Raw genomic sequence first — 18,154 nt, forward strand, 5'->3', positions numbered from 1 at the left:
CATTCTTTACTGTAGTACCACATATGTGACACAGTTATTAAGAGTTGGGCAAAGTAAGTATTGATCCATGAAGATGCTAGGTTTTTGAGTTTAGTAATCTGGAAATGTTATTCTCAGTGAGTAGAATACAGTGAAAGCTGCTTTCCACTAAAGAGGGATGACAGAAGCCACATGTAACAGTGGCGGTTGGTGACAGTGACATGTTTGTCTTATCAGGGCATGAGTGGTCCTCAGAAGCTTTCTAAGAAGGAACTTTAAAGAAAACACCTGATTACCTAAACCAGTAAGGGCATCATGAAAGAGTCAAGTTTAATCTTATATCTCTGTTTTCTAGGAAGGGCCTGGTGAGTGGTCCACCTTGGAGGCAGAGACATTAATAAAAGATGATGAGATTTATGGAACTAAAAATCCAACTCCCCATAAAATTTTGCTTGATACAAGATTTGAGTTGCCTTTTGGTGAGTGTCCTTTTTACCATATTGTTTAAAACTGCTAACTGGTTGTTTCATGAATGTATTTTGTTGTCTTCTTATTTACCTCCTTTGATGACATTTTCTTGTTCTACTCTGTTCCCTATAGCCCTAGCCAGGGACAGTGTAGAGTAGATTCCAGAATACTGTTCATTAAAATACCCATTATGTAAGCATTATCTTCAAGTTGTTTAATTATTTAAGGTGATTTATTGCCACTTAGGAAATATCTGCTTATTAGATTCTATCAGTGATTCTTTTGAAATATTTTAACTTACTTTATTGAAGTGAGTATATACTTATGAGTAGTCATTTTAACATTGAAATAGCATTAATAAGTTGAACAATAGCTTAAAAATTAACTTTTAAAAAATCATATAAAATACATGTTCATAGTAATATTTCAAGTACTAGGGAAATATATATGGATTAAAAGTTAAAAGTTTCTCTAACTACTTCTCTACTTTGCATTCCTCAGAGGTAAAACATTGTCAGCTTTCTTGTATCTTGGTTTAACCATAAGAAATTTATTTTTTGAAATTTATTTCAACACAATTTGGATCAAACTACTTAAGCATATGATCTTAGTATTCCATGTTACACTTGAAGATTTATTTTGCTAACCTGAACAACTTCCTATACTATAAAACAATCCTTTACCTTATAGTTTGTTTCTAGTATTTTTTTTTAATATTACATACTGCTATATGAAGAGCTTTGCATATCTGTGCTGATTTATGAGTCTAGGATGAATTCCATAAGGCAGAATTTAAGGAGTGGGTCAAGTGTACGCACATCATTATTTTTATTGTATCACCAAGTTACTTGTCAAAGTGATTGTACTGAGAGCTATGGGTGCTTTGTTGGTGGGAGAATTATGATGATCATACTAAGGGGAAAAAAATCTTATATTGTGAAAAAATCAACAAGGATATAAAATAATGATACTTCATTAATGAATAAATTTTCTTCTAAAAAACAAGAAAAAAACCCCATCAAAATGATTATACTAATTTATACTCTTACCAACTAAGTCTGAGGTATCTTTTCTGTGTATCTTTGTCAACATTCTTTATATCCCAACTCTTAAACTCTTAACTTTTTCTGTTGAATTTGTTTAAATGTTTTTTTTTTGTTTCAGTTTAGTTTAATTTTGAATGTTCACATTATGAATATTTCCAGTATACTATTTTTATTATTGTTTTATAATTTCAGTCTATTTATATCTTGGACCTTATGGTGATTAAGACAAAAATAGTATGATTTTCCATTTTGCACAGAAGTGACTGAATTCAGAACAACTGTTACTTCAGAGAAATAGAAAGGGAGAGTTCTTGTATGTTGGTAGACCAAATTGCAGGTTAAGAGAAAGGCAGTTGGAGTTCTTGCTTATAACTTAGTTGCTTGTATTTTTAGTCACCTTCCTGGAGTGTGGATTGAACTCATGCTGAAGTGGCTTTAGCTTTTTAGTGCTGTGCTTTAACCCGCTGTGCAGGTCATTTTTATTTCATTTTTATTTTTAAATTAAATATATTTATTTATATATATGCTATGTTTTATATTATTGTTCATTTTTTGTACAATGTTTGATTTCTCCTCTCAGGTGTAAACCCCACAAAATTCCCACCATCAAGTCAGTGGTGAACCGTTGCCATAGTTTCTTGTGTTCTTGCTTCCCGTTTTTATACCCCTCTCTCACCTGCCACTGCTGTATGTCTCCCATTTATAGTTTGTCTGCTAGTTTTTGTCTTATTTTTTTTTAGGAAATAAAAATTTCTTAACAATATTGACTGTAGATTTTTTTTTAAAAAATGAGATTTTTTTTCTTCTACATACGTGTAATTTTATCATAAAATGATACTGTATATTATACTTTTGGATCCTGTTTTATTCATTAATTTTAGTTACAATAGATTTTATATAAAATATTTATCTAATTTTAGTGACTGATTTAATTTTATTGTATGAATGCACAATCATAAAAGTAAATGTGTTGAACAATTGCTGTGTGCTAGTGGGTATATCAGCTAAGCATTCTATATGTTATGTAATTTTTATTTAGTCATCTGAAGTAGACCTGTTTCCATTCTAGAGATAAGGGAATTGAGGCACAGAGTATTTAAATCTTTTGCCCCAAAGTCACATAGCTAGTAAGTCATAAAGCCAGGATTTAAACTCTTAGGGTATATTTAAACTGTAACATATTTACCATTCCCTTAGTTAGGTATTTTTATTGTTCACAGTTTGTGCAGCTATAAATAGCATTGCAGTTACAATTTATATGGACCCATAAAAGGTCTTGAATATGAAAAGTAATCCTGAGAAAATGAGAACAGTTATCACATTACCTGACTTTAATCTAAATCATAAAGCACCAGTATTTAAAACAATATAATATTGGAATAAAAATAGACACACAGATCAGTGGAACAGAATGGAAAGCCCAGAAATAAATAAGCCATAACCATACAATGGGATTTTTCTCTGACAAAGGAGATCTTCTCTAACAGATGGAACTGGGAAAATTGGAGGCCATATTTAGAAGAATGAAGCTGAAACACACTCATGTAAAAAAAAATTAACTTTGTCATTGTATTTTATTACTACTTTATTGTAGTAAAGACTACAAGAATAAATTATATAAAAGAAAATATTAGTGATGTATTTTTCTTGACATCAATGGTAAAGATTTTTTTGGAGACTCAACCCTCATGGTAGTGGAAATAAAAGCAAAAATAAGAAAATGGGGTTATCTCATATTAAAAAGCTTTTATCCAGCAAAAGAAGATACAAGTAGATAAAAAGAAATCCTACTCAGTGGGAGAAAATATTCACACATTATACCGCTGACAAAATTGTATCCAAGATGTGTAAAAAAGTTTATGTAATTTAACTATTTAAAAAAGACCCATTTAATAAATGGACATCAAGTCTGAAGAAACAATGCACTCACCAAATATCCAGAAGACCAATAGACATATGGGAAAAAGGATATCCAGTAAACATATGGGAAAAAGGAAATCATCAATTTTAGTAAGGGAAATGGGGCTCAAAACAATAATGAGACATCATTTTAAAAAGGCTTCCAGCAAATTCTGGAGAGGATTTGGAAAAAGAGTTACCTTATTACATTGTTGGTGGGAATGAAAATTGCAACCATTTTGGAAAATTTTCTGGATTTATCTTAAAAAACTAAAAATGGAAATGCCAGAGGACCCAGCAATCTCACTCTTGAGCATTTAGATGAAGAACATGAAACTATCAAATCAAAAAATATGTTTATTGCAGCATTATTTAGAATGGCTAGGAAATGGAAATGACCAAAGTGCTCACTGATAGAGGATTGTATTAAGATGTGATATAGTCAAGCAATGAAATACTGTTCAGCCTTAAGGAAAGGCCAAATGTTGCTATTTACAGCAAAAAGGAAAGAATTGCAAGGAATGGTGTGTAATAAAGCAACTTTGAATGACAAAGAGAAATATTGGACATTTACACAGTGAATGATTAAGTAAAACAAACTATGTATAGAAACTAAAAACTCTAGTAACACTAGTAAATGAAGGGAGGCTTCTTAGCTTCAAAGGGGAGGGAGAGGAAGAAAAGGGCAAAACGCAGTTATATGGTGGTGGTGGTGGGGAAAGGTGCACAAAACAGACATATATATATATGCCCAGTTTGGAATATTAACCCACCTAAATGTGTAGCATTTGAATTCATAGAATAATGTGTTTTATAAGATATGTTAGGAAAAAAATCATTGAAGGCTTAGTTTCTTTTTTGGGGCTGCTATTATTGCATCATGCAGTTGTTGGTTTTTTTTTCTCTAGGAAAGCAGCACTATTTTAATGCCTAGATTACTTAGTATTATTAAAAATTTTCACAATTAACTTTCAGAGCAGCTTACATTGTTACAGTAAGGAACTCAAGGGCCCTCCTTGGTGGCACAGCAGGCTAAAGTGCAGCACTACAAGCTAGCCACAGCCACTTCAGTGAGAGTTCTTTCCCTGGCCAGGAGATGACTCACGTGGTGCAGCAGACCTCTGCTGGTCTGTCCACTGCTCCCCTCAGCAGTGTACTTTGTCAATCTGCCTGTTTTGCTCCCCACTCTGTCTCTGGTGAGTTCTCTCACTGCCCCTGCACCTCTGGCCTGTACCCCAGTTCTGGATGCATAAATAATTTTTTTTTAAAAAAGCAAAAACAGTAAGATACGAAAGATCAGTTGGCATGTAAGCATTGTTTATATAACAGACTCAGATGCAGAGGCTTAAGATAAAACTGAAGGTGTAAATTTAATCGTGTATCATCACACTAGTTGAAAACAGTCAGCAGTAGTAGAATCTACTATAGAAAGCTAGAAGTGGAAGATGCAGAGTAGTTACAAAGTTGACATTCTGGGGGAAGATAGTGAAAAGTCAGGAAAATAATTTGTCACTGGAGAGAAGGAGCTAACGAGAGTGAATACTATTTTTTTTTAAAAGATATATGTCCTTTGCAACAACATACACATTTTATGAGTGTATTTTCTACAAATACTCATATATAATATAAAATCTACAAAGATATTCACTATAATGTTTTTATAGTGAATGTGGATCAGTCAAATAAATTCTGGCATTTCTGTACACCCAAACTATATAGTGGTTGAAAAGAGGTAATTTTATCTTGATAGAGATAAAGCTATTCAAATGAGTGTTTATTTCTTTAAAGTGAGCTATTTATAGATCTGTAAATATTTATCAAAAAAAGTCATTTGTTCTAGAGAAGAAAAGTGGTGTTAAAAGACATACTTTTGTATCATATGCATATATTGCCTATTTATGTTTGGGTCCTTTTGTGTGAGAAAATGTTTTCCCAATTAGTGGGCTGTCTGTTTTTTGTAATGTCTCTTGCTGTACAGAAGCTCTTCAACTTGATGTAGTCCCATCTATTTATCCTTGCCTTCACTATTGTGGCATTGGGTGCTCTGTCTTTAAAGATGTCACTGAAGTGTATGTCGTGTAGTGTTTGACCCATCTTTGCTTCCAAGTATTTTATGGTTTCCATTCTTATGTCTAGGTCTTTAATCCACTTCGAGTTGATTTTTGTGACTGGAGTGAGGCAGTGATCTAGTTTCATTTTTTTGCATGTACGTAGCTTCCCAGTTTTCCCAGTTTTCATTTGCTGAACAAATTTTCTTTGTTCCATTGTATCTTCTTTGCTCCTTTGTGAAAAATTAGGTGTCCATAAACTTGTGTGTTTATACCTGAGTTTTCCATTCGAGTCCACTGGTCTGTATGTCTATTCTTATTCCAGTACAATGCAGTTTTGATTATTATGGCTTTGCAGTATAGCTTGAAGTTTGGGATTGTAATGCTTCCATTTTGATTTTTCTTAGACATGAGGGTTTTGGCTATTCGAGGTCTTTTGTTGTTCCATATGAATCTCATCAACATTTTTTCTATTTCTTTGAAGAATGTCATTGAGATTTTTATTGGGGTGGCATCATGGTTAAATTATTACCCCAGTAATGTGGTTTCTTTTTTTTGGTAGATATACCAGAGGAAGAAGCCAGATATTGGACCTACAAATTGGAGCAAATCAATGCCTTGGAAACTGACAATGAGGTAGGAACTGCCTTATTTGTAACATAGAGGGGCAGGGGAAATCTTAAAGTTTGTCAAGGGAGGAAACCTAGAGCATGTTGAAGAATGAAAGAGCTTAAAGCACATTAAAGAAAATGAGCATCTGGGGCCTTCCTTGGTGGCACAGTGGGTTAAAGTGTAGTGCTGTGAAATTAGTCACAGCCACTACAGCATGAGTTCGATCCCTGGCTAAGGAGGTGACCCACATGGTATGGCAGACTTCTGACCTGCCTGCTGCTCAATTCTTCATCAATCTGCATGTTCTGCTCCCTACTCTGTCTCTGGTGAATTCTCTCATCCCCCCACCTCTGGCCTGTACCCCAGTTCTGTATACATGAATAAAATAAATCTTAAAAAAAGAAAAGAAAATGAGCATCTGAAAGATTTCCTGAAATTCACTGGAAGGCCCTTTATCCCTTTTTTCCCTAACTGGAGAGAGAGAGAGAAGTAGTGAGGGAGGGGGAAATGAAAGACCAGAAAAAGTTCCATAGAACAAAGAAAAGAGTTTTGTTGACGAAATTCTCAGTACTGTTGAATGCTCTCAGTAATGAGGTAGAGCTACTGGATTTGTCACTTAATCAGGGTCCAGAGTAGTGCAGGAAACCCAACAGCCTTAGTTTCATTAGTAGATTAGTTTCCTAAGGCTGCCTAGCAAAGTATCATAGAATAGGTGATTTACCACAACAGGGATTTACTCTCTCAGTGCTGGAAGCTAGAATTCTGAAATCAAGGTCAGAAGTGGTAAGGTCAGTTCTTTCTGGAGGCTGAGGAAGACACTGTCCAATGCCTTTCCTACTGCTGGTGATTCCTGGAAGTCCATGCCATTCTTTGTCTTGTAGACAGTGCACTCTTAGCTCTGCCTATATTATTACTTGCCTTTGTGTGTGTGTACTCACAGTGTATTCTCTTTGTGTGTTTGTGTCTAAATTTTCATTCATCTTTTAAGGATACCAGTCATTGGGTTAATTAACTCTATGGAAACCTCTGTAGGGACCTTATTCCAAGTAAGTTCACATTCACAGGTATGGGGGATTGCAACTTTTTTTTTTTTTTTTTTGAGGGACACATTGCTACTCATAATGAGTTAAATAAAAGATGTAGAAATTGAATATTGGATAACTACAGTGTACTCTTTTTAGGGTTTTCCCTTATCTGGATCTTTAGTGGGTTTTCTGTTATTACTCTCCATAATTCTTCTCCTGCCCAAGCCAGTACACTAATTTTTCTTTGTTGAAACTACAATCTTTCTTCTCTTGATAACTGTGTCAAACCCACTTGAGCCTTGTATCTACTTTGTATTTTTTGTTTTCCTGAAGCCTGGATGCAAAGGGATATAGAGTCTTTCAAATTTCTGTTTTCTAAGTAAAGAAACACATCAAACCTTTGATTTTATAGGCTTTACTGTATAGTATTAAAACAATATAAGGTAAATGTAACTTACAAAACTCTGAGCTGTTTTGTGTAAATCCTAAAATGGTGGTTCTTGGTTATGAGATTTTTGCTACTTCTTTCATCCCCCACTTTTTTTTTTTTTTAAAGATTTATTTATTTATTCATACAGAACTGGGGTACAGGCCAGAGATGCGGAGGGTGAGAGGATTCACCAGGGACAGAGTGGGGGAGCAGAACAGGCAGATCGACAAAGTACACTGCTGAGGGGAGCAGCGGGTAGGTCAGGAGAGGTCTGCCACACCATGTGGATCTCCTCCCGGGCAGGCGGCGGAGAACTCATGTGTAAGTGGCTTAAGCTTCTTAGTGCAGTGCTTTAACCGGCTGCGCCACCAGGGAGGGCCTCATCCCCCACTTTTAAAGAACAACTTTATTAAAATATAGTTCACATACTGTACTATTCATATATTTAAAATGTATAGCTTAGTGATTTTTAGTATTTTCACAGTTATACATCCATTACCACAACTAATTTTGAAACATTTTCACTGCCCCATTAAATAAACATTATGACTTTAGCTGTCTACACTAATCTTTTCAGCCTGAGGCAGCCACTAAACTTCTTTTTGTCTCCACACATTTGCACATTTGCTTACTACATTTTATGTAAATGAAATTATACAACCCATGGTCCTTGTGGACTGTCTTCTTTCATTTATTGTAATAGTTTCAATTTTTTGCATGTCATAATATGTATCAGTATTTCACATTCTTTTTTATTGATGAATAATAATTCATTGTTATATAACATTTTATTTATCCATCAATGGATGGACTATTGGGCTCTTTACGCTTTTCAGCTTTTCTAGATAATGGTGCTGTGAATATTCATATATTACTTTTTGTTTGGATTTATGTTCTCAAATACATTACTAGGACTAGAACTGCTGGATCGGATGGTAGCAATTGTTTGAAAAACTGCCAGACTCTTCCAAAGTAGCTGTGCCATTTTATATTCTTGCCAGCAATGTATAAAAAATTTTTTTTAAAAAAGAATTATTTATGCATACAAGAACTGGGGTTTAGGCCAGAGGTGCAGTGGGTGAGAGGAATCGCCAGAGACAGAGTCCAGAGCAGAACAGGTATATCTACTGAAATACACTGTTGAGGGGAGCCATGGATGAGGCAGGAGAAGTCTACTGCACCCTGTGGCTCACCTCCCTGGCTGGGGATTGAACTCATGTTAAGTAGCTGCAATAGCTTGCTAATGTGAGCTCTGTGCAACCAGGGAGGTCCCTGTATAAAACTTCTAATTTTTCCACATCCTTACCACTGCTTGTTTTTATCTTTTTGATTATAGCCTCCCTAGTGGGTATGAAGTAATGTTATTGTGGCTGCTGCTTAAAAATTTTATTATTAAAATTTTGAACATGCAAAATATATATAATTACTTTTGCTTCCTTTTTTGTGGGGGAGTAATTTAAAAACAGTATCAGATACTATCTTGTCTTACTTATAAGTACATCAGTGAACATATTTAACAGGTAATACTTTAAAAAAATAATGCTGTTAACGCAATGAACTTAATAGTTTTTTAGTATAGTTTGATAACCACTCTTGATTTCAGATTCCCTTTATTATCTCAAAGATGTCTTCACATTTGAATTGTTCAATTCAGGATCAACACTTGTACATATTTGGATATGATGTCTAAATCATTTTTGTTTTGTAGAATTTTGTATATTCTTATTTATATCTGTTCCCCCTTCCTACCCTCTCTTCTACCCCTCTTACTTCCCTTAAACAGATAATTAGATCAGTAGCTTGAGGATTAGCTTGAGATTTAAATTGAGGGTTTTTTCTTTGATAGTCACATGATACTGTGTCTCACTTTTAGTGATGTTAAAATTTGACTGGTTTGGCAAATTTGGTAGAATCAACTGGTGTCAACCTATTTCATGCATTATAAAGTCTCCCCTTCAACCTTTCACCTAATGACTTTAAAGCAAACAATAACCATTATTTTATTAGGACTTGCAAAATAATGATTTTCTAATTATGTCATTCTTTTATCATGTATTAGTTGTGATTTGTCTATTAAAAAAATCATGTATTTAATTCTCTTCAAATATAGTCCATGTGAGAAAAATCCTTCTTTTTATCAATTTTTAGACTAATGAATTGGTATCTAAGCCAAGAGTTGTTTTCTTTTCTTAGTGGCATATCACTAGGAATTTGTGGATTTTTATATATCTGGCATGTTTTAACCTATTGCATTTTGATGTTAAAATTAGCTTCATCTTTTGCTAGTGGAAGCTTCTTCAAGCTGGCATCTGTGTTCTTTCCGTTCTCTATTTTTAATCATGAAAAAAAATTAAGCAGACATAAAAATAAAGGGAATAGTAAAATGTAATTTTTATACTTATCTTCAAGATTCAGTAATTATCAAGATTTTGTTGTATTTGCAATTTTGCAAAAAAAAAAAAAACAACTTAAACACAGTATTGAATTTATCTTTTAATTCTATAGTGTATAACGTTGCCCATACATAGTGTTTTGGGGTCCAATAGCACTGAGTCAAGACTGACTTGGATATGGTGTGATAATATATGTCTGAAGAATTGGGATCCTGTATCTCTGAATCATATGTAGTATTGTTTCTTCAGTAAAAAAGAAGAGAGAGAACACAGAAATAAAAAATGACTGGCTTGGGGATTTACCATTTTATAGAATTGGGTTGAATCAACATTATTACTTTTCCTATTCATGAACGGTATTAGATTTTCACTATTACATATGCATGCTACTGAATGTCTTGGAACCTATTTCTTTGTATTTATGTATGAGAGACTATCTGGTGTATACCTGGAAGTAGAATTGTTTGATTGTGTGAAAGGTTCTACTCAATCTTATAAATATTGGTAGGTTGCTTTCCAAAGTGATTATATCAATTTATATTCCATTTTCCTGCAGTACATTTTATTCATTCAATTCTTACTGATACTTGATGCTACCAGCATTGAAAGTTTTTGCTAGTCTAATGAATATAGAGCATTATGGCTTTATTTTGTATTTCTGTATTTATTGGTAATATTCATAATATTCATTCATTCATTTACCAAATAACTAAGCACGATGTACCAGGCAATGTTGTAGGTGCTTGGAACACATGAGTAAAGACCGCTGTCCTCATGGATCAGATAATAGATAGGCAATATGCAGAAAATATAACAATATAATATTAGAACATGAAAAGTGCTATTGGGGGGAAAGTTACTTGTTTATGCAGGTTTTATACTTTTTCCCTTAGATTTATTCCTAACTCTTGTGAATGGTATACTTTAAAATTACATTTTGAATAGGTCATGGCTGTTGTAAGGCAGTGCTTTGCTGCTCATTTTTAAAATTTTGATCTTATTCAGAAACACTTAGTATCTTAATTTGGAGATTCTTTTATTTCCATGGAACTAATTTTACATCTTTGAATGATAATTTTTTTTTTTTTTAGATTTATTTATTTGTGCATACAGAACTGGGGTACAGGTCAGAGGCTCAGGGGCGGTGAGAGGCTTCACCAGAGACAGAGTGGGGAGCAGAACAGGCAGATTGACGAAGTACACTGCTGAGGGAAGCAGCGGGCGGGTCAGGAGAGGTCTGGCTCGCCATGTGGTCTCCTCCGGGGCAGGCGGCAGGCGGGGATCGAACTCATGCGGAAGTGGTTTTAGCTTCTCAGTGCTGTGCTTTAACCCGCTGCGCCACCAGGGAGGGCCTGAATGATAATTTTTTAACCTCTTTCCAATCCTTATGTTTTTTTAAGTGTTTGAACTTTTTTATATATGTTCTTTTATTAACAGACTACTTTTAGGTAGTTGTGGTTTTGCAGAAAGATTGAGTTAAATAGTAAATACATAGCAGGGAGTTTTTGTTGATATATAATTGCTTTCCTGTCTCCTTCCTGTAGTTTCTTCTGTTAACACCTCACACATAATGGTACAGAAATAATGCTAGATTGGCTTTTAATATTACTAAATTATATTTAATATTTACTAAGTGTGTAGTACATTTATTACAAGTTAAGAGCCAATATTGATGATTATTAACTTGGAGGTTATTTTTTATTATAGTTTATCACCAAAAAAATAGAAGTCTGTAGTTTTTCAGATTTTCTTAGTTTTTTTACCTTATGCCTTTTTTTCTTTTTCAGGATTCCATCTAGAAATATGTTAAATTTAGTTGTCATGTGTTCTTAAGCTTCTCTGGCTAGAAATTTTCTTAGACTTATGCTTGTTTTCTGTTTTCCAAATGATGTTTTTTGAGGTAGATACCTAAAAGTGGAACTGGTGGGTCATATAGTAGGTCTAATTTTTTTTTAAAGATTTATTTATTTATTCATACAGAACTGGGGTACAGGCCAGAGATGCGGAGGGTGAGAGGATTCACCAGGGTCAGAGTAGGGAGCAGAACAGGCAGATCGACGAAGTACACTGCTGAGGGGAGCAGCGGGCGGGTCAGAAGTCTGCCACACCATGCGGATCTCTTCTGGGGCAGGAGGGGGATCGAACTCATGCGAAGTGGCTTTAGCTTCTTAGTGCAGTGCTTTAACCTGCTGCACCACCAGGGAGGGCCAGTAGGTCTATTTTTAATGTTTTGAGGTCCCTTCATATTATTTTCCACAGAGGCTGAACAAGTCTACATTCCTACCAACAGTGTGCAAGGAAGGGTTCCTTTCCCCCAACATCTTCACCAACACTTGTTTTGGTCTTTTTGATGTGGGCCATTCTCATGGGTGTATGATGTCTCCTTATGGTTTTGGTTTGCATAAGTGATAAGTGATGAGCAATTTTTCATGTGGCTGTTGACCATCTATCTGTATGTGTAGCACCCTGCTGAAAGGTCTGTGTGATATGACTGATACTGTTGAATTCTCCTTTAAAATGGTGCTAGACAGGTGCCTATTCTTGCAGTTTTTTGTGAGCACAGGCCGAGGTTGTACATGACAAGAGAAGGAGTGGTGGGCATTACTCCCATTTCTGCTAAGTCCACAGTGTAGAAGCCTCTGATGAAAAGTCTGTATGCATGACATGCCCCATGGCAGCCCTGAACAGGCCACTGAGCAAACCAGTTTCACTGTGGTGTCCTGCAAGTATAGACTGGAGGTTGTGTCTTCCCTGGCCCCCAGGGTACAGAGTCTCCTAAGACCTCAGAGACCATTCTCCATTGCTGAACCTAGTCTCTGGTCATCTGGGTGTCTTTTGTTCAACTGTGAACAGGCTATGATCTCACAGTGAATTATACTTTCTTCTTCCCAGTCTAGTGGAAAAGCTTTAGGGACTGCTGGGAAAGGGCTAATAGCCCTCCCAGTGAGCTGACACCATTCCCGACTTACTGTTTGTCAGTCTTTTCTTCCCTTTCTGATGCTGTCTGGCACTCTTCTTCTTCTTTTTTAAAGATTTATTTATTTATGCGTATAGAACTGGGGTACAGGCCAGAGGTGCAGTGGTGAGAGGATTCACCAGAGGCAGAGTAGGGAGCAGAGCAGGTAGATTGACCAAGTACACTGCTGAGGGGAGCAGTGGGCGGGCCAGGAGAGGTCTGCCACACCGTGTGGGTCACCTCCAGGGTCAGGGATCGAACTTGCACTGAGGTGGCTACAGCTAGCCTGCAGTGCTGCACTCTAACCCAATGCGCTACCAGGGAGGGCCCTCTGGCTCTCTTCTTGCTGAGACATTGGTCCTCATTTCCCATCTCTGTTCTAGATGTGGCTTTCCCCTCTGAGTGCTTCTCTTCAGTATTCCTGAGGAAAGCCATGATTTAAGGAGCCTGTCTGCCATTTTCTTCCCTGCCTCTACTCTGCTTGTTTTTAAAAAACTGTTTAAAGGATTCAGTATAGTTTTTAGTAATTGTAGCAAAGTGGAGAGTTTTTCCTGACTACAAGGGAAATTATTGACAATTTTTTAAAAAAACTATTTATGCATACAAGAACTGGAGTGTAGGCCAGAGGTGCAGAGGATGGGGGTGGGTGGTTGACAGGATTCACCAGAGACAGATGGGGAGCAGGAAAGACAGATGTACTGAAATACACTGAGGGGGAACAATGGGCAAGACAGAAGAGGTCTGCATCCTGTGGGTTACCAGGGATTAAACTCTGATACAGTGGCTGGTGATAGCTTGATAGTACTGTCTTTAACCCATTTATTTATTTATTCATCTATTCATTCATTCATTTAAAAGATTTATTTATGCATACAGAACTGGGGTACAGGCCAGAGGTGCAAGGTGTGAGAGGATTCACCAGAGACAGAGTGTGGAGCAGAAAAGGCAGATGGACTGAAACAAACTGCTGAGGGGAGCAGTGGGCAGATTAGGAGAGCTCTGCCATGCCAACTGGGTCACCTCCCTGGCCAGGGATTTAAGCTGTGATAGCTTTGTAGTGCCACAGAGGACCCTGTTTACTGTGTATTTAACAGTTATCTTTTAATCACATTAAGAAATTTTATTTTCTTTCTGTTTTAGCCATGAAAACTAAGGGATTTTATTAAGGCACTTCATACATCTGTAAAATTCATGTAGAAAAAGAATACTCAGGATGCATATATCATGTAAATCTCATCAGTGAGATTTATCTGTGACTTCCCTTTCTTAGATTGTTTCTATTTTTTAAAATAAATAGATACTTGCTTGGGCCTGGAAGAAATTAATCAAATAATGGCTTCTTAAAGTAGTTACTTTCATCTGTTAAGTCTAAAACCTAAGGTTTTAGAATTTCTTCAGACTTATTGTCTACAAAAGTCATTTTTGCTTATAATGGTTATTATGTATTACAAAATCCCTTTGTTATTTTAGATTGGGTTGCTTCATATTCAAGAAGTTTTAAATGTTTTAATCACTGGCATTTTTGTCAATATTGTTGCATCATTTAAACTGTGCTTTACTAGTGATCATCCTCTATTGGAAATAGTAATAATATTATCTACCTCTGATCTTTTTATCAGTTTATTACTTGTAAGGTACTGTATATATTTACCTGTGTCTGAAGTATTGCAATATAATGAGTCTAGTTATCCTCCTATTCCTTCTAGTTCATTTCATATAACAGCTAGCGTAATTTTTAAATGTCTAATTAAATTATGTTACTCTTTTAAACTCTAAATGACTATCCAACACCCTAGAATAAAATCCAAATACCTTACCATGATTTACAATTTCCATTCCTCTAGTACCTAGAACAAGGCTTTGTACATGCTGCAAACTCACGAAACAATCTGTTGAATGAATGCCTCATTCATTGGCAGTTTCAGAAAAGCTCTCATTTGCCCATGATCACATAGCTCATTAGTAGGTGGCACAATCAGGAAGAGAACCCCAAATTTTATGTCTTTCCATGGGCCCTGAACCAAATTATTCTGTCTTCTAGACTCTATGTACTTCTGCTAACTTGTTTATACCTTTCACTTTTTGTTTTGCCTTCCTAAATCCTGCTCATCCTCAAGACTTGCACTTAGTTGTGTTCTCTTTTATAGAAATTTTAAAAATGACTTCAGTACTCTCTGTTGGTGATGATGGTGGATTAGGTTGGAGAGGTTACAGTAGAAAGTGGCAGGGGGACTCTGGTAGTAGACACTGCATGTTGTATTACATGTTTAAATAAGCAATTTCTCTTCCCAAATGTCCTTGTATAGAAGAAACACTTTTATTATTTTTTTATTTTTAAGATTTATTTATTTATTCATATAGAGCTGGGGTACAGGCCAGAGATGCAGAGGGTGAGAGGATTCACTAGACACAGAGAGGGGAGCAGAACAGGCAGATCAACAAAGTACACTGCTGAGGGGAGCAGTGGGCGGGTCAGGAGAGGTCTGCCTTGCCATGTGGATCACCTCTGGGGCAGGCGGGAATCAAACTCCTGCGGAAGTGGCTTAAGCTTCTTAGTGCAGTGCTTTAACCCACTGCGCCACCAGGGAGGGCCCCGAAACACTTTTATTTTTAAAGAGCAGAAAACCTAGTCTCAGAGAGGTTTTCAATTTGACTACCCAAATGAAGAAATTTATATATTATCCCATATATAATCCAAATTCAGTCCGCTGTGTCTTCTGTTTCCTCTTATGACACCAAAAATACTTGTAAGACTAAGCATTCTACAGCTTTATGACCAAACCAAAAGGGTGTCCAGGACCCTCTTGTCAAGACCAATAGTCTGCTATCCTGCTGTAGTCTGTGGCATTGCGCCAGATCCATATTTGATAGTCTGGCCTCTATGTCAGGATCATAGAGGGCAATCAACAGCATGGTCTGCTCTGTTCAGTAAAAAATTTGACTCCAGTCAAATGCTAAATCTTTCTTACAAGTTACTGTGACTTTTTCTTTTCTACTTAGACCTCTTATTATGTATGTTTTTTTCTCCTTTCTGTTTCTAGTATTCTATTCAAGAAGAAAGCCAGAGGAAACCATTGCCCACTGCTGCCGCCCAGTGTTGTAAGTGAGAAACTCGTTTCTGCCACTTAACTACGTGTTTTTTTCTAAACTGTGGCTTATTTTAAGTTGGGGAGGGTGGAAATGTACTTTGCATAAAAAGTATTCCAGAATCATACCTGTTGAGGCTCATATTCCCAGTGACTGTTTGCACTTTAACTTTGGAAAAGGCCTTTTGGTTTTGTGTGACTTTAGTAGGGCAAGGTGCTCATCTTTTTTCTCCATTTGCTAGCTTTTACCCAGGACAAATGATTTTTTCCTTTTTGTCACCCATTAATCTATTATTGTTCTTAAAATCTCAGCTTCAGTGTTATTAACTCTGGGAGGTCTTCTGATGTTTCTTCCTTTTCCCAAGTCTACCTGAGGTGTGTCTCTTCTGTACTTTCATACTACCCTGTGCATATATCCTATATCAGAGAACCTATAAAATATTATAAGACAATAACACAAAATTTTTTAAAAACATGGAAAATTTCCATTTTGTATTCCTAGTATTTGATTTATTTATACATACAGTACTGTGGTACAGGCCAGAGGTGTGGGGGGTGAGAGGATTCACCAGAGACAGAGTGGGGAGTAGAACAGGTAAATACACTGAAATACACCGCTGAGGGGAGCAGAGGTGGTGAGGGTGGTGGGGCGGGGTGGGTCAGGAGAAGTCTGCCATGCCATGTGGGTCACCCCCAGGCTGGGGATCGAACTCGTGCTACAGTGACTGTGACAGCTTCACAGTGTTGTGCTTTAACCTGTGTGCTACTAGCCCACTTTTGAATCTTTTATACCTTTTAGGGAAGTGAAATGAAATGATTGGATTTCATTTCCTATCCCTTTATGGGCTTATTTGACAAAATGCAGTTAAAGTATTAAAATAGCAAATGCAAAGTGGGAAGAAATAAAAGGCCATAAATAATCAACAGGTTTATTAATACTCATGCATTTTTTATAGGCTTACTGGCTAACCCATTTTTCTATGATGGTCTATTCCTATCTTTTGACTGCTTCCACATATCTTTTTATTTTGAGAAATTTTAAACTTACAAAAAAATTGAAAGAATAGTGCAGTGAGCACCTGTTTCCCTTTGCTTGATTCAATAATTAACATTTTGCCATATCTGGACTCCCTCCTACCCACCCCTCAATATGGCTATCTCTATTTCTAGATATACATACACAAAAATAGGCATGGTATTTTCTGAATTAGATTTCACAACATATCAGCATTTCTAAGGGCTAAGACAGACTACATAAACAAAATGCCATTGTCAAGAAATTCAACATTGATACAATAATATCTAATATACTTCCCATATTAGAAATTCCCTAATTCCCCCCCCCCCCAACTATTTTGAGAACCATTTCCTCCTCCTGTATAATCTAATTAAGAATCAAACATTTTGGGCCCTCACTGGTGACGCATTAGGTTAAAGCACAGCACTAAGAAGCTAACAGCGCCTCAGCATGAGTTCGATTCCTGCCCCAGAGGTGATCCACATGGCATGGCAGACCTCTCCTGACCCGCCCACTGCTCCCTTCAGTGGTGTTCGTCAGTTGGCCTGTTCTGCTCCCCACTCTGTCTCTGGTGAATCCTCTCACCTCCCCTGCATCTCTGGGCTTTACCCCAGGTTTGTATGCATAAATAAATAAATCTTAAAAAAAAAAGAATCAAACATTTTACTTGGTTGTCTGTCCTGATTTTTTAAAATTTCCTTTAACCCTGCTTCACCATCTCCCCCCAGAATATTACTTTTTTGTTCATTTATGACACTGGTATTTTTTCCAATTAGAAAAATACTTTATTCTAATTATAATATCCAGTACTCTTGGGAGTATATGTTAGAACAGGTTTGGCAAGATGTACCAAGATCCTTTCAAATATCTATAGTAATTGATTCAGTAATCATATTTCTGGAAATTTATCCTGTTTAATCAAGAAGCAGACAAAGATTTTGTACAAAGATGGCTTGTAAAGTTATTTAAATAGCAAAATTTGAAAGTGACTTAGTTACATCCAGCAACTTCTGTTATTCTTAAGATCAAATATTATGCATTTATTTAAAATTATAATTTGAATAATGAAGGAATTTTCATGAAACTTTAAGTTAAAGTAATATATAAAACTCTCTCACTCTAAACTTTGATATGAAGATTTCTCTGATTTCAGTTATTTGAATTTATTCTTGCAAGTGATGGATTTTTTTTTTT

General features: G+C 36.1%; 1 protein-coding gene across 4 annotated transcripts in view; it reads left to right on the forward strand.

Annotated features, from left to right (window-relative positions):
• Window positions 1-18,154, forward strand: part of UNC13B (unc-13 homolog B (C. elegans)) — a 191,253-nt gene that overhangs the window by 45,710 nt on the left and 127,389 nt on the right. For all 4 annotated transcript variants that reach the window (XM_004677763.2, XM_012721450.1, XM_012721451.1 and 1 more), the window contains exons 5-7: window positions 335-458; window positions 6,003-6,076; window positions 15,898-15,955. In XM_004677763.2, coding sequence (XP_004677820.1) covers window positions 335-458; window positions 6,003-6,076; window positions 15,898-15,955 — 256 coding nt within the window. The remainder of the gene's footprint in view (window positions 1-334; window positions 459-6,002; window positions 6,077-15,897; window positions 15,956-18,154) is intronic.

The sequence above is a fragment of the Condylura cristata genome, unplaced genomic scaffold (assembly GCF_000260355.1).
Source record: "Condylura cristata isolate star-nosed mole 26May11 unplaced genomic scaffold, ConCri1.0 scaffold00006, whole genome shotgun sequence".
NCBI lineage: Eukaryota > Metazoa > Chordata > Mammalia > Eulipotyphla > Talpidae > Condylura > Condylura cristata.